The sequence below is a fragment of the Cricetulus griseus genome, chromosome 3 (assembly GCF_003668045.3).
Source record: "Cricetulus griseus strain 17A/GY chromosome 3, alternate assembly CriGri-PICRH-1.0, whole genome shotgun sequence".
In the NCBI taxonomy this organism is placed as follows: Eukaryota; Metazoa; Chordata; class Mammalia; order Rodentia; family Cricetidae; genus Cricetulus; species Cricetulus griseus.
Genome location: NC_048596.1, coordinates 30,818,122 through 30,840,715, shown reverse-complemented (window position 1 = coordinate 30,840,715; position 22,594 = coordinate 30,818,122). Strand labels below are relative to the sequence as shown.

The 22,594-nt window shown below is 37.1% G+C and overlaps 1 protein-coding gene across 2 annotated transcripts in view; it reads right to left on the bottom strand.

Moving 5' to 3' along the window:
* The window catches only part of Prkg1 (protein kinase cGMP-dependent 1), a 1,162,521-nt gene that overhangs the window by 29,106 nt on the left and 1,110,821 nt on the right, over positions 1-22,594 (bottom strand). For both annotated transcript variants that reach the window (XM_027406413.2, XM_027406412.2), the window contains exon 10: positions 11,096-11,192. In XM_027406413.2, the coding sequence (XP_027262214.1) occupies positions 11,096-11,192 (97 nt within the window). The remainder of the gene's footprint in view (positions 1-11,095; positions 11,193-22,594) is intronic.

Genomic DNA, 22,594 nt, shown 5'->3' with positions numbered 1-22,594 from the left:
GGTCCTTATTACAGATAACAATCCTGTACAAGGGACCCTAATGACTTCACTAGAACATCTTTAACTGATGAACACTTTCTGCAAAGAGACAGAATACATTAATTAGCACACAGGTCATCTACCTTCTTAGGCAGAATACAGACTTAGCATATAGATCAGCAATCTTACTATGTATCAACAAATGTGTTGAAAATGACCTCAGACAAATAATCCCACTCACAGGGGTTTCAAATATATAGGCAAGAGAAAACTTAGCCAAGGAAGAATTAATGGATATTGGGTAGCCCAGCCTCAATAGATAGGTCTACATCACAGTTTCTGAATCTATGGCTTTGAAAACATTACTGAAGAGAGGGCACAAAGATCTTAAGAGTCTACATACCAGAATTCAGCTGTGAAACAGTAACTGAATAAATGGGGCTGGAGCAATGACAATATCAGTGGGCATGCTAGTGTGGGAGGGAGAGCATTTCATGTTGAGAACAACATAAGACAAATAATCCCATTCATGGGGGTTTCAAAAAGATAAGCAAGAGAAAACTTATCGAAGGAAGAATTAATGGATATTGGGCAGCCCAAAGAACTATAGGCAACTCCCAGGGATGTGCCTCTATTATTGGTTATACATTACAAAATGCTCATCTCTGAAGCAATATACCACAAACAATGAATATGGATTCAGCACATTGTGTTTATATATTTGTGAATGCATGCACACATATAGATATGCATGTACATAACAATAACAAATGAAAAAGAGGTTATCAATTTGAGAGTGAGAGGGAATGGGAGTGAGTGGTTACAGAGAAGGTAACTGGGAGGGGCTGGAGGAAGGAAAGGGAAGAGGGAAAGTAATATAATTCTATTTTAACTAAAAATAAAATAATTAAAACTAAGAAAAAATTGAGGAAGATGCTAGAGGAAGAGACCACTTATGTTTGTCCATCAACAGAGTTAATATAGTAAAAATGGTCAAATTTCAAGTAGTGACCTATAGACTCAATGTAATTGCAAGCAAAACTCCATTCTTCATAGAACTAGAACACACAATCCTAAAATTCATCTGGAAGCAGATAATAATATATATAGCCAAAACAACCCTGGGCAAAAACAACTCTGGAGGTATCATCATATCTGACTTAAGTCATACTACAGAGCCATAGTAACAAAATCAGCATGGTATTGGCATTAAAAACAGGTAAAAGATCAACATCATAGAACAGAGTCCTCAGAAGTGAAACAGTACAACTCCAGCCTGAAACATACTGTGGAGGAGAGGTACCCTCTTCAGCAAAAGGGGCTGGGAACACTAGATAGCCATCTGTTGGGGAAGGAAGCCAGAACACTTACTCTTACTACATACTAAAATCAATCAAAATGGATCAAGGACCTGGGGCCTGGAGAGATGGCTCAGATGTTAAGAGCACTGGCTGCTCTTGCAGAAGTCCTGAGTTCAATTCCCAGCAACTACATGGTAGCTCAAAGCCACCTATATTGAGATCTGATGCCCTCTTCTGGTCTGCAGGTAAACATGCAGACAGGACACCGTATACATAATGCAATAAATAAATATTTTTAAAAAAGACCCCAAACTCTAATACTACTAAAGGAAAACACTCCGCCATATAGGTATAGGTAAGAACTTTTCAAAGCAACAAATTCCAGTGAGAATGTAGATCAAAGTAATCTTAAATGCTGCTGATGGGAATGCAACCACCATGGAAATCATAAGTGAAGTTCCATAGAAAATGAAAAACAGTACTTTCATACAAGACAGCTATACAATTTCTGTTCGTATGCCCTAAGGTCTCTAAGTTAAGAGAACACAGAGATACCTCGATATCCATTACTGTGGTGCTGTTCACAGTAACCAAATTATGGAATCAGCCTTCCGAATCTATCAACAGGTGAATGAACAGAGAATACATGCATACATCCGATGAAGCTTGCTTAGCCATATAGAAGAAAAATTCATGCCATCTTCTGTAAAATGAGTGTAACTGGAAATAAAGTTAAGTGAAATAAAAAAGACAGAGAGAAAAAACCACATGCTTTTGATATTGTGGGCCTTAAAATTCTTTAAATATGCATAAAATAATATGTTTGTGTGAGTGTGTGTGTTGTAAAGATAGAAGAGAGATGGGGAAGAAAGAATGGGGAAAAGGGTAGGGGTCCTAAATAGAGGGAGTGAAGGGATATGAATATTGCCAAAGTAAGACTATCTTTGAAAAAAAAAAAACACAACACTATGTACAATGGTTATATGCCAATACAAATTTTAAAAAGGAATAGTCACTTGGCTCACAAAACTCCTGACTTTATACAGTCTTCAGGTCAATAAGCTATATACATTATTGGCTGTGGAGGATGCTAATGTGAAGGAGATATTATAAATTGGTAATAAATTAAACATGTGCAGAAATTGTGCTCAGTTGATAAATCCACTTAAGTTCACACAGCATTGTAGGTTTCATACTTTTCCAGAAAGTGAGATTAAACCTATTCACTATATTGAAATCAGTCTATCATTAAATAAAACACAACTATTTCCCTTTTAGCTAAAGGTGATGGCTATCAACATACACAGAGGGACCATTTGCCTGCTTATAGATAGGATCCTCTTCCAAACACGTTTAAGTAAAACTTTCATGGATGCATACCACATCTGGGTGTGATATGAACTGAGTCGGAAGAGAAGTCATGCTTGTTTCTTTGATCAATGCCACCCAAATGATCTGCTAGTCACTGTGTAAGGGACAGAACTTCGGAGCCATGTCTGAATTTACATGCTGCTAGCCTTTCAATTGTTTTCAGAAAAGGTCTCATTTAGCCCAGGCTGGCCACAAACTAGTTACTCATATCCACTTAGGAGGCAAAAATTCTTTGATGCCTAGAATCATATCTGATGTAGCTGTATTCAATATAGACTACTTGTGTATTTTTGTGGGGGTAGATGAATTCAAGCTGAATGTGTTATGACCATATATTCACTAGGAAATAAGTAAATTTGTGATGTAGGAAACAAAAAAGAACATGTAATCTAAATGCTAACTTTGAGATGAACTGTTTGTTTGTTTATTTGTTTTGGTTTGCTTTTTGGTTTTTTGAGACAGGCTCTCCTGTGTAACTTTGTAGGCCAGACTGGCCTCGAGCTCACAGAGATCCACCTGCCTCTGCCTTCTGAGTCCTGGGATTAAAGGCGTGCACCACCACCGCCGGACTAGATGCACTGTTTTAAGACATGAAGAAATGTATCCAATGCCTACTATATTTAGAGCACTTTTCTAGGATCACATCTAACTCTGGAGGAAAAAAGTTACTATTTTAAGACAATAGTTTTAAGTAATTTTCATGACAAAACAAATACTTTAATGCATAGGTAGTATAGAAGATTCCTCTAAATTCAAAAGATATATATGATATTAATTGCATTTGCCCTCCTTCATGTAGCCTGGATTAGAACACAGCTATTGATGCACAATTGAATATATATTCTGAAATATGAACAAGATGAATTAACTTCCTCAGCAATTAAACATGACTATTGCTACAGGGGATATGGAGCTCTCTGGGAATTTGCCCAGGAGTGAGTAGCTGGGTCACATGTTAGTGCTATTTTTAATTTTTTTGTGGGTCCTCCAAACTAATTGCCATAATGGCTATATTTGTTTCACTCTTGCCAGCAGTGAAGGAGGGTTCCTCCTCGCACCACATCCTTCCCAACATTTGATCCTCATTTTGACTGGGGTGAGGCGGTACCTCAAAATTAGCTCTAGTTTGAACTCTGTCATAGAATTTTTCTTTTTTTTATAGTGGATAAACCTGAAAAATATAGTTGATAGTAAAAGTATAAAAGTCCAAATGAAGAACCATAGATCCAGAATGGCCATTCTAGCTGTAAAGAGAAGTTCACTGCAATGCACAGAAGTTGGAACCGGCCTGGTGTTTCTTTGGTGGCTACCTTAATCTGGCTGTGGGATGGTTTCATTTGTGAATTTATTACAATAAAGTGATCTAATACAATGAAAGAAAAAGAAATGAGTTGACAATATCTTTGTTCTCTACCCAGTTATGCTCCATTAGTGTCTTTTGGACTGAATTTTCATTATTTAGCTAAATGCCTTTCTCCCCCTTAAGGAATCAATACTATGAATCACAATTATCTTTTATATTTCTTTTAGAGAGAAAACAAATATATAATTCCACAGTGAATATTATGCAAAGGAGAGTAAAGCTAGATAGACAAAGGCTGTGTCAAAATGAGGCAAACTTGCAGGCTACCCAGCATCTCCAAAGCTATTCCATTTCACCGCTGCGAGGGTTGGCAGTAGGAGCCCTTTAAATGTTTTCATCGTACCAGGGGTTTCCCTTTGGAGTTAAGCTCCTCTCCTTTCAGAGTGATGAAACAAAACCCTGGTGACTGAGCACCGGGTTTGTCACTTCATTTATTGCTTAATCATCTCAGTCTATTTTGTTTCCAGTTGCTTTACATGGCTTTCTACGCCTGCTTGCTGATGAAGTGGATACCAAGAAAGCTGCAAAAAAGCTGAGCCAGTGACCTGGATGCCTTTTTGAAGAACATAGGAACTCTGCTCCACACATGTGACCTCTGGAAGTAGGACGGTTCCTGCAGATCAGGAAGTCTAACTTCAGGATTCAAAAGCTGGGTTGGACTCACAGAAAGAATGAGAGATACCCTACTTACACCCTTTGGCAAGGATCTGGTTCTCATTTGTCCATTTAGAATACCCTGGTTTAAAAGGGGCAAGAAGCAAATGGCTGTGATACAGTGCTCTGCACTGAAAACCATTCCTTACTGAGAGTTTGGCTTTGCAGCTCAGAAGAGAAATGGAGAAAGAAGCGGAGGCTACTTCAGGTGTCCACAGGTTGGCACAGGGAAGATTGGAAATTTGTTTCCCATCATTTCTCATGGTAGATCAGAAAATCAAAAGCTTTAGTGGTTCAGGAGAATTTAGTAGCATTTATCACTGAAGGTCACTGGAAGACCTCAAGCTTTTACTCTGAGAGAAGACATGTGGCTTGGCAATGGGGAGAACAGAGAAATCATTCTCTTACAACTCTTCTATATTAACACAGCTGGGACGATAAATGAAGATGGCTACTGTGAGTGTATTTTAACAAGTGGCAATTGTCATTACAGGAAAAACAACATTGCTGTGGTGACTGTAGTGCTTTTAATTGTTACAACCCCATGAGGGGCATATTCAATTATCATGCTAATTTAACAGAAAAGGAGACTGAGGCTCAGGAAGATAACTGGCTAAGCATGCACAGCTGGTAACAGGAATGCCCAACATCTAGCTCCAGATTTTTACCATGTTATGCTATCTGATTATCTTTCCTCTACAGCCATTTTTGCCTCCAAAATAGGAATGGCAAATGTTTAGGGAAAGAGGGAATCTGAAAGTTTGACAAAGTAATATACGTATCAGAGATCAATAACCACAGCTATTCTGTATTAAGTTTAGTTCAGGATCTCAAAAAATACTGAAAAAATATTATTTCTTTTTGTGTGTGTTTGTGTGTTGTGTGTATGTGTGTGTATGTATGCTGTGTCTGTGGGGGTGCACACTTGCTATGGTGTTCTTGTGGAGGTAAGATGTCAATTTTATGGAGTCAGTTCTTTCCTTCCATATTTAAGTGGGGATCAAACTCAGGTTTTAGACTTTCACATTTTTTTTTTCTACTGAGCCATATCACTGGTCCTGGAACATTTTTTTCCTTTTAAGTAAATGGTTGTGATGGTTTCAATTGTCAACCTGACACAATCTAGAATCATCTGAAGTCTCAACAAGGGACACTTTAGAATAGATTAGCTTCTGGGCCTGTCTCTGGGGATGATTCTGTTAATCATGGTGAGAAGAGCTACCACCTGTGGGTGGCACCATTTCCTAGGCAGGAACTTCTGCACCAAGTAGTGGTGGAGAAAACAGAAAACAAGCATGCCTGAATTAACTCCCTGCTCTTTGCTTCTGACAGTGGCTGTAGTGTAAAAGCTGCCTATGTTTCTGCTGTCTTGATTTCCCTTTATAACGATTGGAATTGTAAGTCCAATAAATCTTTCCTCCCCTAAATTGCTTTGGCTGGGGCAATCTAAAACAGCAACTGGAAAAGAAACCAAGACAGGGATGCATATACTTTTTCCATTTCACAGCAGTAGTGGGAAAGAATTGAAATATTTGTTGAAGCTGGAACGACAGAAAAGCTTCCAAGCTAGAAAAACAAACAAACAATCAAACAAGACTGTCATTTTGGGCAATAGCAACAGTTCTCACTGTACAGACTTCTACCGCTTCCAAAGCATCATCTTGATGTTTTTCTATGAAATATGAATCACACCCCATGCTCTCTTCCCAGAGCAGTTACAAGGACAGGATTGTAAACTGGACAGGAACTTGAAGATTATAAAGCAGGCTTCAAATGAAAGGCTGATCATGTTAGTAAGGCATGGGACTTGATGAGCAAGCCTGTGTTCTTGGGCTTTGGTTTTACAAGTATTTACTACAGTGCTCCATTCCTTCTGCTTGGTCTGGACACTAGTCTTCCTCTTCCATGAACCAACCTGTTCTGCTCCTACTTTGCTTATGGTTGAATCTTATTCTCTCTTCAAAGTAAACTGTGAGTTCCCAAAGCCAGGAGCAATTTTGCTAATCAAACTTTTAAATTTCCCATAAATGATGTAGAAAAATACATAATGCAAGAAAATAAAGTTTTATGTCCCCTTTATCTTTTGTTTTTATATTTTAGCTAAGAATAGTTTATGTGTACAGGAAATCTTAGGATTACAGAATAAATTAATATTTAGTGCAACAATCACTGGCGTTGCTAGGTTACAAAACTTTTTGTATGACTCATGGTCATATCTTTTCTGAAAACAGGTGCTCTGACAGAAACAGAAGTTGAATAGATTATGGATGTTACTGTAAAGCAATGGGACACATTTCTCATTATTTTACAATCATACTTTGCACATTAAGGTACATTAAAATATTATTTAGCCGGTGTTGGTGGGGAATGCCCTTAATCCCCACTTGGGAGGCAGAGGCAGGAAGATCTCCATGAGTTCAAGGCCAGCTTGGTCTACAGAGCAAGTGCCAAGATAGGCTCCAAAGCTACACAGAGAAACCTTGTCTCGAAAACCAAAAGAAAAATTATTTAATTATCTTTTGGTAGTACTTAAAGACTGATATACATAGTGATGTTGCAAACAGAATTGGTTTGCTGGGAAACATATAATGAACACATCATACTGAACACATTACAAAGCTCATCAGTTAAGAACATGGATAATTTTGGGGGTGGTTTATATAAACTATCATGTCATCTGCAAATAGTGGAAGTTTGACTTCTTTCCAATTTGTATCCCCTTGATCTCCTTTTGTTGTCTAGCTCTAGATAGAACTTTAAAGTACAATATTGAATAGATATGGAGAGAGAGGGCAGCCTTGTCTTGTTCCTGATTTTAGTGAAATCACTTTGAGTTTCTCTCCATTTAGTTTGATATTGGCTGCTGGCTTGCTGTATATTTCCTTTATTATGTTTAGGTGTGTTCCTTGTATCCCTTCTCTCTCCAAGACCTTTATCATAAAGGAGTGTTGTATTTCGTTGAAGGCTTTTTTCACATCTAATGAGATTATCATGTGGTTCATGAACTGGCCTTTTGGAGCCCATTTGTTATGGAGGGATGCCTTGCTCAGCCTAGATACAGGGGGAGGGCCTTAATCGTGTCCCAAATGATGTGACAGACCCAGATGATTGCCCATGGAAGGACTCACCCTCTCTGAGGAGTGAATAAGGGTTGGATAGGGTGGGGGGAGGGTGGGGGAGAGGGAAGAATGGAGGAAGAGAGAACTGGAATTGGTATGGAAAATAAGATTGTTTAAAAAATAATAAAAATAAATATAAAACAGAAAAAAGCATAGAAAAAGAAGATGGATTAAAAAGCATGGTTAATGGCAGATCAGAGAAAGGAGGATAGACTTGAATACATTTTGAATTACTTATGAAGTTCTCATCTCCTCAAAACAAAGTGGGTCATTTAGAAATTCTCCTGACAGAAATAATCTTGCACCTAAATTTACCTAAATAGACAAGCGAGAAGTTGGGAAGTGTAAGGATGAAGAGGCATATTCTCATGCAAAATGCCACAGACGTGATCTGTATATCAAATAGTAACAATAGCAAATGTTTTACCCATTTTAGAACATGGAGCTCAAACTTTTAAATTTCTGAACTCTTCAAATCTCATTGGAAAGATTATGTTCAGGCTTGGGGAATGTTTAGGATACTACATGTAACTTATATTATTATTTTAATATTCTTTGCCTGATAATTATTATTGGTAAATAACAATTAGTTGGTTCAAGTTGTAAATATTACATACTTTGTGTTAATATGCTCAGCACTGTGTTTCCATGTGTTAAAAATCTATGCATTTTAGATATTCTATATACTTGATAATCTATACACTTTTAGCATGTGAAGGATCATACAAGATGTGGCTTCTAAGTTTAAGGACATTAGTCTCTGTTCTCAATGGGTTCACTGTCCCTAATGACCTACTACACACTTATGAATATAATACCAACCTTTTGCAAACTAGCTAAATTTTAATCTAGATGAATTCTTTGGGCTTTGGGTTTTCTTTTATTCTTTTTAAAAATAATTTTATTTTTAATTATGTGTACATGTGTGTATTTGTATGTGAGTACAGGTGTCCAGCGAAGCCAGAGGGAGGTGACAGATCACTGGAGTTAGAGTTATAGGAGATTGTTGAGCCACCTGATGTAGTTTTGTTTTTGTTTTTCGAGACAGGGTTTCTCTGTGTAGCTTTGGAGCCTATCCTGGCACTCTCTCTGGAGACCAGGCTGGCCTGGAACTCATAGAGATCCACCTGCCTCTGCCTCCTGAGTGCTGGGATTAAAGGCGTGCACCATCAACGCCTGGCGAGCCACCTGATGTAGATGCTGGGAACTATACTCAGATCCTCCTGAAGATCAGCAAACACCTTTAACTACTTAACTCTCTTTCTAGGCTGGGGGTTTGGTTTTCTTTAAAGTGTCTACAAAAAACAGTAAACTATGATGTCCAAAAGGAGAAAATCAGGCAGATATGCACAGTATCTCTCCTGAGATGGGAATTACACATATACATATGTGTCCAAACACAAGCATGCACATACATACATGAAGATACATATGCATAGCTTGTCCTGGAAAACTGTATTTCCTTTTCTATGATTAAACTTCTGGAAATTTTGCGACTATTTCTTTGTGTGTCCTTATATATTTTTCAGAGAATTTTCTAGAAGTTTTCAATTTTCAAGTCAGTATTTTTTTCTATGTAAAGTGGTCTTACATAGTTTTTTTTAAAAAGTAGTTTTTAAAGCTATTATAAAGTAGTTTCAATATTCCAGATATCCTTAGACAATCCTTATATTCCACAAAACAAGTTACTTGAAGTTATTCTCCAGAAATCCACAGACATAATGTTGTTTATTGTCAACAAAACATCTGTTTTATTGTCCATAGTCTTCATTAAAGATTTTATTTTTAATATTATTTGTGTGTGTGTGTGTGTGTGTGTGTGTGTGTGTGTGTGTGTGTGTGTGTGTATGCATGCACACATGTGCAAGGGAGAACATTGTCTTTAGAGGCCAGGATAGATCATAACATCCCCTAGATGTGGAGGTCTGTGTGGGTTCTGGGAAGTGTGTGCTCCTAAACATGGAGCCACCTTCCCCTTCCTATCCCATAGTCTTTAAAATTAGTTTTAAGGAATTATACCAAACAGCATCCAAATCATGTTCTAACGCAGTGGTTCTCTGCTTCCTAATGCTGTGACCCTTTAATACAGTTCCTCATGCTGTGGTGACCCCCAACCTTAAAATTCTTTCGTTGCTACTTCACAACTGTAATTTTGCTACTGTTATGAATCATAATGTATATATCTGATATGCAGGATATCTGATATGTGACTCAAAGAGGTCATGACCCACAGATTGAGAACCACTGCCCAAAGAACCTTGTCCTCTGTATGGACTATAGACCTGTTAATCCCACAAGATTCTTTCCCCCTAAGTTGGTTTTGGGCATGGTATTTATAACAGCAGAAAACAAAACAAAACCCTAGGACAGGCTCCATTAATTTGTCAGCAAAATTCAGAAAAGCAGGAAGATTTGTCTGTTTTCTGGACCCTTACTTGAATTTTATACCCATAATTATAACAATCAGATCCTCACTGGCATATTTTGGATGTTCATGTTGAAATAGCAGTAATTATTTCATAGCTTCAGGCCATGTTACAGAAAGTATAATACAGATTCAGGGACAACACCTTAGTGCTAAGACCTTTTCTAATACTCCAGCAAATGACATCTTTCCCTGTGTCAAAGCCAAGGAGCCCAACAGCAACACAAACAAACATAAAAATAGCTCTGGGTACTTGACTTTTATGGAAGGGATTCCTCCTGACCTCGGATGGCAACAGTATCTGTTGACTGCACTTCACACAGCACTGGGGAGTTCCTAACATACTGTACTTAGCATCTCCTATCAGGGACTCTCTCATGCTCAGCAGAGAGATAGAAGTGAATCTGGAATGTAGCTACCTCAGTCACCAGGATACATGCATGTATAGTATAACTATGTTCATAGATATGTAGATATACACTATATATTTCAGATTCTTTTTCTGTATTTACATCTAAATTAATTTAATTGTTCCATAATTGAGTTGGTAAGCACTGATCAGAACTAAGGAAAGAAGTAAAAAAATCATAGACAATTGGAGCAGAAAGTGACTCAATGCTCCTCATTAAATTAATGTGTTCAGTATTTATTCACTACAAAGAGTTTTCTGAACAGCAAGTTATACTTTGTTTGGAGTCCATTGACTGCATATCGGAGCCCCCAGTGCTAAGCAATCTCTGCCATGAAGGTGTCTGCTTTTGAGCTAGAGCAACAATAGTTAATAATGAGAGGTAAAAGAGGGGAGGAAAAAGAGATCTCAGGCTAGGAACAAATGTGAGGAGTAAGAAATGCTTTGGAAAGTATTCAAACAGAATTCACCTACCAGCTCTACTCGGCCGAAACCTCCAACTCCAAGGGTGTCGATGATGTTGAAATCAGACAGCTTCAGGTTGGCGAAGAAGGCAGCTTCGGCTTCGTATCTGGATTTTTTGATGTGAAAAAATGGAAATTTCTTAGAGGTGCAGACACGAGTACCAGGTATGAGTGCACCGGAACGGCACGACTGCGGCACTGGCTTTACCCGCTTCAATTCCATTTTGCTTTTAGAGTCTGTGTTTTCTCACACTCATCATTTTTTGGTCCCAGCTGTATAGAATAACATAGACTTGCAATTGTTTTTCAGAGGAGAGAGAAAAAAAAATACAGAGTATCCAGTGCATGCCAGTCAAGTGACTGATAAGCCCAGTTAGCAAACCAGTCACATCTCGGTGTGTTTTCTACGCGTCTTCTTGTGAGTGTGGACTGTTTGAGTTGCTCTCTTTTGGATTTGTTTTGGGTTTGTTGGGTTTGCTTGGTTTTGGTTTTGCTGTTCAGGTTTTAGATAGCAGTTTCTCATTAGTTTCCCTTATTCACAGATTGGCAGTGTCTTCTATAAGTATTTATCAAGAGTGACAGGATCCAGAGACAAGTAGGGGTGTCTCTGGAGTGAAATCCCAGCCACGTTTTAGGAAAACATGTCCAAAAAGCTGAGCACTGAGTTGCAAATGCCTGAAAATAGGTGATCCCGGGAGCACAGTCACAACCCTAATAAATGTCTTTCCTCCGCTTACATCTACTCACGGACTCTCTGCTAGCAATCACAATGTCTGCCTGGGTGTTTGCAAGTTTCTTATATGAGTGGTGAGAAGCATGGACTAGCATCCAAGTCTAACTGCACACGTGTCAATCTGACACAGGCAAGAGGCCAAAATAGGCTTCTACCCAATGAGAAGACTGAGTATACACTGCTTAAAATATCTCCTGGTTAAAGGCCCTGCTGTTTTTAGAAAGGGCAGGAAGGCTTAAAGATGAAGATGATCAACCCACTGACTAAGCCAGGTCAGGACCACATTCAGCTGTCTCAAAACTGAAGTGTTGAAACCACTATGTATGACCCTTGACCTTCAGGCCAATAGGACTCAATTGAATTCTGTACTATGCACAGGCATGAAGAATGTATTTGAGGAAATGGTACAGACACAGCTTTGATCATTTTCAATACAATCATGACACCTTCTGTGTTACTCTCTATGGCATTTTTAGTTATTCCAATATAATCAAACACATGTTGAAAAGTTATACTGCAAAGCACATGAGACAGCATCTTAGATGAGCTTTCAACCCTCTTTAATTTTCAATTACAGTTTATACCTTTTCAATAAGGCTCTTGTTGACAGACAACTCAGAGTGGGTGACAACAAACAGAAAAATACTAGTCTTTCTGTATTTGCTAAGTGTGTGAATCCAACTACTTTGAATGAATCTTTGTAAACAAAGCTGGTGAATCCAAGAGTATTTGCAGATGCCTCTCATTATCGACACAATCCAAAGGTCACCAGAGTGGTCCAGGAGCTGGTGGGCTAGAATGGGACATAAGGAGCAAATGTGCATTCCTGACATTCCAAATGCCATCTGCTTTTGGAAAGTTAAACTCCATCCCATTTAATGAGGCAGTGGCAGAGCTGACTCCAACAGGTGCTTAAAAAGGACATCTGTTGAGATCAGACTCCATGAAAGTTTATATGTGGTCAAGTATTTTCTGGTTGTCTAGATAAGCACATCCCTAATAGCATTGTTCCAGTTTTTGATTTTTGTTTGAAAAAAACAAACAGCCAAATAACCAAAACTTTTTTTTAACATGGAGCTTTAAAAACATTTTGAAACCTTCACACCCATGCTTTTGTGTCAGCCTCATAAAACAAACATGAAAAGGACCTGAAAGTAAAAATTTAAACAAACAGTGGCAGGTTCTAACTTCTCATCCAGTAGTTGAATTTTTAAGATATCACATCAAGTGCTGGTTCATTAATTCCTATCTTTGCTGCTCCCCTTTGGGTTTTTGTTTCATTTTGTCTGCTTTTTGAGACATGGTCTTTTCACATGGACCAGGCTGGCTTTAAGATTGTCATCCTCATTTTTTTAAGCTTCTCTAGAACTGGGATTAGATAATGTATATTTTTATTAATCTAAAATAATGTGATTTGGGATATAACACTTTACTAAAATGCCATGTCAGTACTAATATAATGTTCACACATTTGTAACAAGAACATCTTTGAATAATAATGTTTTTCCTGGATACACAGATTTCAGGTATAAAAGGAGCACACTCAGAATATTGCATTACTGTCTTGTATCTGTTTAATTTATGATATTATTACTTATACGCTTGGATATAGCTTTGACATTCAATTTGGCCTTGTAGTAGGCTGAAAGTACATCAAAATGAGTGGAGTAATTCCCAGCTTTGGCAGAACATCAAAGCTGCTTGAGCTCTTTAAAAAATAACCTGAGCCATGCTATAACCAAATGAAACAGTTATTTTTAGTGCTGGTACCAAAAGTCTGCATTTTGAAAAACTCCTAGTGTTTCTGCTGCACAGTGAGCTGAGCCCCATAGGTCTAAACATTCTGAAAGCTCCAAAGGGGTTCCAATGGCAACTTCAGAGTCTGAGTGGTGATTAAATGGACCAGAGAGAGAAGTTGCTTCCCAAGAAGTTAGAGGTGGTAGAATCTGGCAAAGTTTTGGCTCTCACATTTTTGGTCCTCCATCATCAGATGAACAATGGGTCTATAATGGCTATCAGATTAAAATGTTAACAAATAAATAATTAGGGCCAGCGAGATGGGTCAGTTAGTAACAGTGCTTGCAAAACAAACCTGACCATATGAGTTTAATTATATGGTCCTTTGATCTTCACACATAAATGTCTATAATCACCCAGTACACACACATGCACATATATGCACACATATGAATACACACACACACAAATAATTAAATAAATAGTTCATTAAAAGTAGAAAGATTATAATGTGTTTAAGCTTGCTTACCTATTTTATTGGTCACTAAAAGTATTTCAACTAATAAGATGGATATATTAAATTTTCACCTGAGTAGCAGATAGTTTTCTTTAGTTATAAAAATCCATTAGCATATATATTCCCAGTTACTAGAAACACTAATTGTGACTATTGATATTATTGTAATTACACTTTGTTAGTCTTTATTAATTACTTTGCTAGTATTGTTATGTGATTTTAAAAAATGTCCCCTGCTGATATTATTTTAATATTGATGAGACATATTTTAAAGGGGCCTTAAGATAATTGTAGTCCTGCTCTTCCACTCTGTTTCTATTTGTGTCAGGGGCTAATTCTTGGAAAAGTCAAACAACATGAAGGCAGCATCTCTTTCCCAACCCAGGGAATGCTATGAGCTGCTTATTATTTTAGGTGGTTATTTTTTCTTCTTATTTAGATTTATTAAGGAGTGATACCTTCATAACAGGGATTTTTCCCATGTACCCTGTGAATTAAGAGCTTTTAAATATGAACAAGTTGTGTTCAGGGATTTCTAAAGATGCTCACCTGGGATTTTCTTTTCATTATTTTTCCTTATTGTCTACAACAGGAGGGATATATTCACTCTTTACCTTGGGGATTTATCTAAAGACAATTTGAATCCATCAATGATCTTCTAATTTAATTAGAGTTGATAAAATTTAAATGGGAAAGAAACAAGCAAATAGTTATTGACCTATTAAATAATCGTTTTCCATCAAAAACAAATTAAGTGTCTAATCCATGATTTTAGTTAAAGTGTTGTGGGGCAATCCTGGGTGTAAGGAATTAGGTATATTAATGTGTTCATCTGTTGAACAGTATTTATGGGAAGGTAGTTGTCAAGTGTTTAATAGAAATCCATTTCAGTAACATGTACATTCTTCAATGTTTGGTTACTACACTATAACAGAGCTATAAATATATTCTCTAATTGCTCTTAAGTTAGTGTGAACCACTCAAAGTTATTATTATTAAGTTGGTAACGGGGTGAAACTTATGGGTGTGTTTTTCCAGAAAACTGCAAGTACTGGCATATATGTTTTGGTTACAACTATAAACACATAAATAGATTAATAAAACACAAATACAGGTTAGAGTATGGCTTATAGATAGAGCATTTCCTTAGTGAGTGTGAGGCTCTGGATTCAATTCCCAGCAAACATATAAAATGAGTAAGCAAAATCATAACAGACAAATAAAAAAGCAAAAAAAAAAAGTCTATACAAGACGTTAAGTGTGTTGAGTGAAGCAGGCAGAAGGAATGTATCATTTCTCAAACATTCCTGGTGATAAAATTCATGTGGAACTACAGTGATTAGAAACAATATAGCATTGTTGGTCCTTACATTTTTTAAACTGTGAAATTTTGGATAGTTAAGACCCACTGGAAAATAACAAAATTATCCTGAATTTTTCTCCCTCTTTTTCAGTTTCACTTTTATGCCACAAGAGTTCCAAAATAGTGGAATTGAAAAATGAAAGGTGTGGGTGGAGACCAGGACACAGACTGGAACATCCGAGTTTTTTTCACCCCTACATCTATCTCTCCTCTTCTCACAGCCACTCATCTGTACTTATTTTACTCACATTTCTTAGGAAACAGATAATAGACTTTAGATTTCCAGTTCTTCCAACATTAACAGCCTCCATAAAGCCAAGGAGTCAGAACAGGAGTCTTTTACCAACCATCACAGTTGTTTCTCTGGTTCTTACATAGCATCTGCGCAAATTAATTCATCTTTTCTAATTAAGAGAACTGGATGCTGTAGCTTATGACTTATTATTACACTAGTCAACATGTTTCCCTGTGTCTCAGAAACTGGATGAGTGATTCATCCAGAAACAAAAGTATGGGACTTTCCCACTGTATCTCTACAGTGATAAGTATAATAATAGAAATATTGCTACACCATTTGATAAAGCAGACAAAATTATGGATACTTTTAAGTAAAGGTGAAGTGACCAAAACATAATAAGATGAGTAATTAAGAACAATTTGGATAACTCTAACCCTAACCTAAACCCTGAACCCTGAACCCCAACCCTATCTTGTGCCATAACCCTAACACTAATCCTAACCCATACCCGTAATCCTAACCCTTATCCCTAACCCTAACGTCCCCTCACCAAAAAAGGACCATTTGAACAAAGCAAATATGATCCTGTTTGTTTTAGTTCACTTCATCCACCATCAAAATTAACTTCAGAGATCAGAGCCTCAGAAGAAGAGTATCCAAGGTCTCATAATCTCCTAATTCATATACAAATGATGTTTCCTGGCTTTGATTAGACTCATCTGCTCTTGCATGCATCTGTATTGCTGCTGAGTTTAGGTTTATCAGTTCTTGGGGAAATCTATAAAAATAAAGTATTTCAGCAAACATGGATGGACTCTAATAGATGACTAAATTGTTTGTTTCTGTGTATGTAATAACATGGCATTTAATCAGACAATAATGTCTATTTAGGATTCAATAATGATATAAGAGAATACAAGACATAGGCAGTAACTCATGTCCTGTGGTCCTGTCTCTTGGATCTTCTAAGTCCTCATTTCTTTAGTGTTTAGGTACCTTAGAGATATTGGAGACACACATCAAAACTAATAAGCATGAATTGGTTGCTAGCTCAAGTCAGAGTCCAAGCTCTTAGAGCCTTCAGGCAACTGTCTAGAAATTGCCTGTCCTCACTCTGTATGTGGTAAGAGACCACTGGAATTTACAGATACATTTATACAGAAATCTATTTTAAAGGGGTGAGATATTTTGGAAGTGAGATTTATATGTAGAATGCACAGTCTTGGCCTATGATAATGCAAGGAGCAACTTTATTCTAAGAAGTAGAGAAATTCTCTCAGCTAAATTATTCTTGTTAATTCTATGTATAGATGAGGCAACAAATACTTTTGCTTTTGTTTTGTAACTGGCTGTTTCAGGTGTTGAAAAATAGTTGATTTTTAAAAAATATCAGAAGAATTAGGACCAGAATATTTCACTGGTTCTCATCACAGGGTATTTTTACACTTAATTAATAAATTACATTTCTTTTTAAAATAGGAAGAAGTCACATAATTTTAGAAATGCTTTTTAAAAAACCTCAGGGCATTAAAATACTGACATTCAAAATTGGCATCAACATCATTGATATCCATCTAGTCCAAACTCTACGTTTCTAAAAACACTGATTCTGGAGATATTAAACCAACTGGTCAGGTGACACAGATCCCAGGATTGGAGGCTGATGTGTGGTCTATACATTATTTTTTAAATTATTAAATTTCACATTTGCAGTTTTTATAACATCCCGGTAAGTTAAACAAAGCAAAACATTACTGTTACAAAATATAAAGTAACGTTTTTTTTCTATACTTAATGCTAATTATGCCTACCTGTATCTATGTACTTGAATTCTAGCCAATAATGATACCAGGCATGTCGATACTCATGCTACATAATAGGGCTCAAAAATGAAGGTATACTGGTGCCTGAAGACATTTAAAGTTTTATTTAGTAACAGAGAGATAGTTGTAGAAGAAATTTGTGGGATTATGCTATTATATACTGAAAATTTGAGACAGATGTTCAACATGAAATTGTAACTAACAATTTTCAAAGATTTATACAGTTTGAGATAATTTTTCTTTCTCTTAGCTGATTTCATAAGTAAATATGTACTACCATGAAAAAAGAATGACAAAAGCTATATCCTGATGCTTTTTCATGAACCTTAACCCAGATCACAGGGATGGAAGGACAGTGGAGAGAGAGGAATAGTTCAAGACTAAAATAACAGTTGTTTTTGTAGCTTCTTTAAACACATGCTCTTCAGTCATGGAGATTTAGAATAAATGTGTTATCAAATTTCACTTTCATTTGAACTGTTATTTTGAAGGAATACTGTTATATGACTTCATTTATCACTTCATAAATCTCTTGAACATACACACACACATCCATGCCTTATTGAAACTGCCAAATAAGTCTCAATTTTAAATATTTAGTAAATGTAATAAGATGAAAGAATTTGGAAGGGCCATTCAGATGGTCCACAAACATTTAACTATAAGAGAAGATTTTTCACATTTGGTTTCCTTATCATTGCATAATTTGCAGAGGAAGACCTGTTGACCTGTTGGCCATGTCATTTTTATTTGTCTTTTCTGAGTTCCCCTTCCTGGCACAAGTTCATAGTCTCAAAGCTCTTTAATGAACAAGTCTGATTTGCATTTACAATGCCATTGACAACTCATGCTGCAACAATGTTTGCTGCCTGTCCTTCCCAGGCTTAACAATGCATATATAAGAAGCCCCCATCACATTCCAGAAGACTGCATTTGTTTGGATCCTCAGTTCAAGTCACCCTCTTACTACTGACAAAACAGCAGCACTACAGACACGGACTGCAGAAAGCCCTCCTTCTGCACCCTTTAACAGGAGTCTGGGAATTGGAGGTGCATGCCTTAGAAACTTACACAATGAATTGGCACCTGTGAGCAGGTGTCCATCGGAATAAGCTAGAAGGAAGTCAGGGACTTGTGTTCAGGGCTGTGCAGAGGGGAGTCATCTCCTTCTGAGAGAAATCTAAATAACCACTGCTTTCCTAAACTTTGTTCAAGCCTAGGCAGGACAACAAACTTAATCCATTTCCATGTAATCAGTGGGAGTAACGAATCAGCCTCCTTGGGTTATAGGAAATGTTAAATGAGATTACATGACATGGAAGTAAATTAATGGTAGTCATTATGAATAGCTTTTAAAAGATCATCATTACCTGTGATGCATTTTAATTATGTGTAAGATACTGTCATTTAGTCATGTCCAATTGTTACTAATTGCCTAAATTAGTAATACTAAATTTTCTGTTCATGGATTTTGAACTGGTCTAGAACTATCTTAATCCAACTGGGTATGATCTACAGTACATTTGCTTGGCAAGCAGAATCAATGTTAGTACATAGAAATGGATTAATTTAGGAACATGTGGAATCTGAGCTAACCATAATGTGCTTTCATTCCTTCTTTAGAATTCAATGTCTTCATTCACATTGTTGTAATTATAGCTTGTGTTGTTTTCAGGATAGTGGATGGCATTTGTAACTGCTGCAGCATATTGCAATTTATATTGTGTTTTTAACATTTTAATTTCTGAAATATTTGTGATTCATGGCTGACAAATGAATTAAACTAAACATTTTGTTATGTGTAACAAGTGAAGCTTGAAGTTACTGCAGTCTATTCTAGACTTTTATTAGAAAAGGGTAGGTGAGGGTCTCTTCTGGAAGTTTAAATTTAACATGTTCTTCATGTCTACTTTGCTTTCAGAAAATATGGAATTGTGAAGACTCAGTGGAAAAAAGAAAGGCATAAAGTCCTGATATTGCTTCCTAACACGGTCCTTACCTTCAACTATTCCCTGAGCTTGTGAGACAGAGACGATACATCGCCATGCTCTTGGCCAGAGCCAGAAAACAGACAGAGTCAGGTAACAACCTTCGCAATCCAGAGCCTGGAAATGACTAAAACAGATTCTCAGGCGGCATTCACTGTTCTGTAAATGGCCCCACTGAGGACGATTCATTGCCCAAATTAGAGTTTCCAAGAAGCTACTTAGTGACCCATTCCTGTAAACATCCCTCTATCATTTCCGGAACTTAGTTGGTATAAAAACCTTCCTGAGTGCCAACCCAAAGACCCATGCTCATTAGGAAACAGTGAAAGTCTTGCCAAGGTGCATAGGCACAAAGGACATCATTAGTTCTTTTGTCACATGCCAGTGAACACCATGGCTGCCTTCTGTTGATCAGTTATTTGTCAGTGGATCTTTTATACTGGGAAGACTCAATGTCAGATCAGCTCTTCTTTCTTTGGCAAATAACTATAAATACTCCTTTGATTAAAATCCTTACAAGATTTACAATGTCTTTACTCCCCTGCGTGATGTTTGTTAAGGGATCATTCCCAGAGGTAAAATTTGGAAGACAAAACAAATTAAAAAACACACAGAGAGAAATTTCTTCTTCACATTTTACTGATGAATGACAATAGAGGAAAGAAACGGGACAAAGGACGCATTTCCTTTTTCAGACTCCTTCAAAGTAGAATTGCAATATTTCATCATGTCACATGAGTTTATTTGCAGTGCTATGAATACACAACACAATTAACTCTGCTTGGGGATGTTCCCCATCAGTGGAAAAATTGTCATCAGTAGACTAATGCTTTGGAGATGAAACTAACACCATAAGAATTTGGGAGCCACTTACTGCAGATGCCTTCTTACTGTCTATTCTAGCAACTCTCAGTACCCATCCCCATCCGCCCAGCAGTGCTGACTTGAAGAGCCTGGTCTGTATCATCACAGATTCTATTTGGATCCAGAGTTCTCCATGCAGACATAAAGAAGCAAGCTATGACATAGCCAGGAACAGTATTTTCACTTTTTGCATAACCCTGTTGTCATCAGTCTGTGTTTGTGTGTCTCACTGCAGTTCAACAGCTGCATATGTGCCTGGCACTGCAGAGCTCTTCCATACCAGGTCCCTTTGTTGGGAGCACACTCATTACAGGAGACACACACTAACAGCCAACAGTGAAGAGCGTCCTACATCATACCTTTCATTCTGGGCTACATTCTATCATGAAAAGACAAACATTTACCCAGTTGGGACAAATAGAAAAATCTGGGCTTCTAAGTCAAGATTTTTCCTAAGAACGTAAGCACATGATCCCTTTCCTTTTACTTCAGATTCCCCACCTTCCAGACCAGATTTCTTCTGTTCAGCAGCATATTGGCTCAAATCCCTGCATTAACCGCTGCCTCTTTACCCTACATTTTTATAATTTCCATTGGAAATCCAAATCAGAAACAAGCAAAAATCATTTTGGCATTTTAAAGAGTCAATGAAAATGAGTCTGTAATGACCATGGCAGTGATGCAATCGAGAGAGAAAGAGGGCTACACGGACTGCACTGGCAGAAAATGGGTTCCATTCAGGAAAATGTCATTGGGTTATGGTTTCAGCTAACCCACCCACACTCGAGTTTCAAATTTACTTGCCTTTAAAGAATTCCAAATCAAGAGAAATTGCATACCACCTGCTTTAGAGTTTCTAACAGAAAGTGAGCATTGAGTTTTGCAGCTAAAACAGACATTAAAGCTATGGCATCTCTAACTTCCGCTGGAAGGGGAGGGAGATCTGAAAGCAGAAACATAAAGTTAAGCAGGAACATGGAAGTTATCACTGTTTCATTGCTTACAACACAATCTGCTATCATCGCCTAGAGCATAACAGAGTGCAGCCTGAAGCGGCAAGCAGGTGCCTCGGTTTTGTCCACGTGCCATTGTGTCCCTATGGTTTCCATGTTACATACAGAAACCACTTCTATTATTTATGTTTTCAGATGTCATTTCATATACTGGATTTTGTTTTCTATTCAACTCATACTTCATTTCTAAATGGAATGTATTTTGTTTTATTATATCATATTATATACATCTGCTTTGTTATATTATAAAATAATATAATACCACATTATTGAATGCATTAGGCATGTCAAGAAAAAATAAGACACTCTTAGGTGTTATCATTTAATATTAATAGATAAGTAACATTTCCTTATCAGTTTTTCAGTGAGATGAAACTTAAATCTAACAAGCAAAATAAGCCTTAATATCAGTTGTGATTATGACTACCTTAGTGACTTGATTAATAAAAGTTTCCAGTATTTTTCCATGGACTATTGGTTCTTCCTGTATGATCTGTATAGCTACCTACTAGTTCTAAAAGACTATACTGGTTTGTTTCTCTTCTCGAGTGTCTGTAAACTGGCAAGGAGGCTTGGAGCCATACTATAAGAGTTCAGCTATGAAAACCTGCTTGGAACAGGTTTGACCCATGATAGTCTGTCCATGACATTCGTTTTTCACTAATTATTTTTAGCATAGTAATAATAGATCAATTGACTTGAAACAGCAAAGGGCATTTTCAAGGTTGGTACCACCTTTGTCCTACACATTTAATAATAGAAATAAGTTGTCTAAGGGTGACAGCAATTATCCCTACGTTGATAAAAACATAACTTTCCTGTGAGGGACAGAGTCCATAAAAACTGTATGCTCTTTACATAATTTATCAACGAAACTCTAGAGACTTACATATTATAAAGATCTATTATGCTGCAAGGCATTTGACAGACTGAGGGAAGGAACCTGAACCAAGTAAGGCAAAGAAAAATAAAGTCTTTGAAATTAGTTTGGATAGTCAGTAATCTGAATATTAAGCTCAAAACAGAATTCAAATGATGTACTTTCAGCAGAATCAGGCTGTTCTTTAAATTACTAACAAAACACAGTTATTCTAGATATTCTTATAATACTGACTGGGGACACAGATGTGTACAAAATAGAGAAAAGAAAAACCCAACCCTCATATGGCTTACATGCTGATGGAAGAGAAAAAGAAACAAAAATGTATGCATTAATTGTGGTAAATGTTTGGG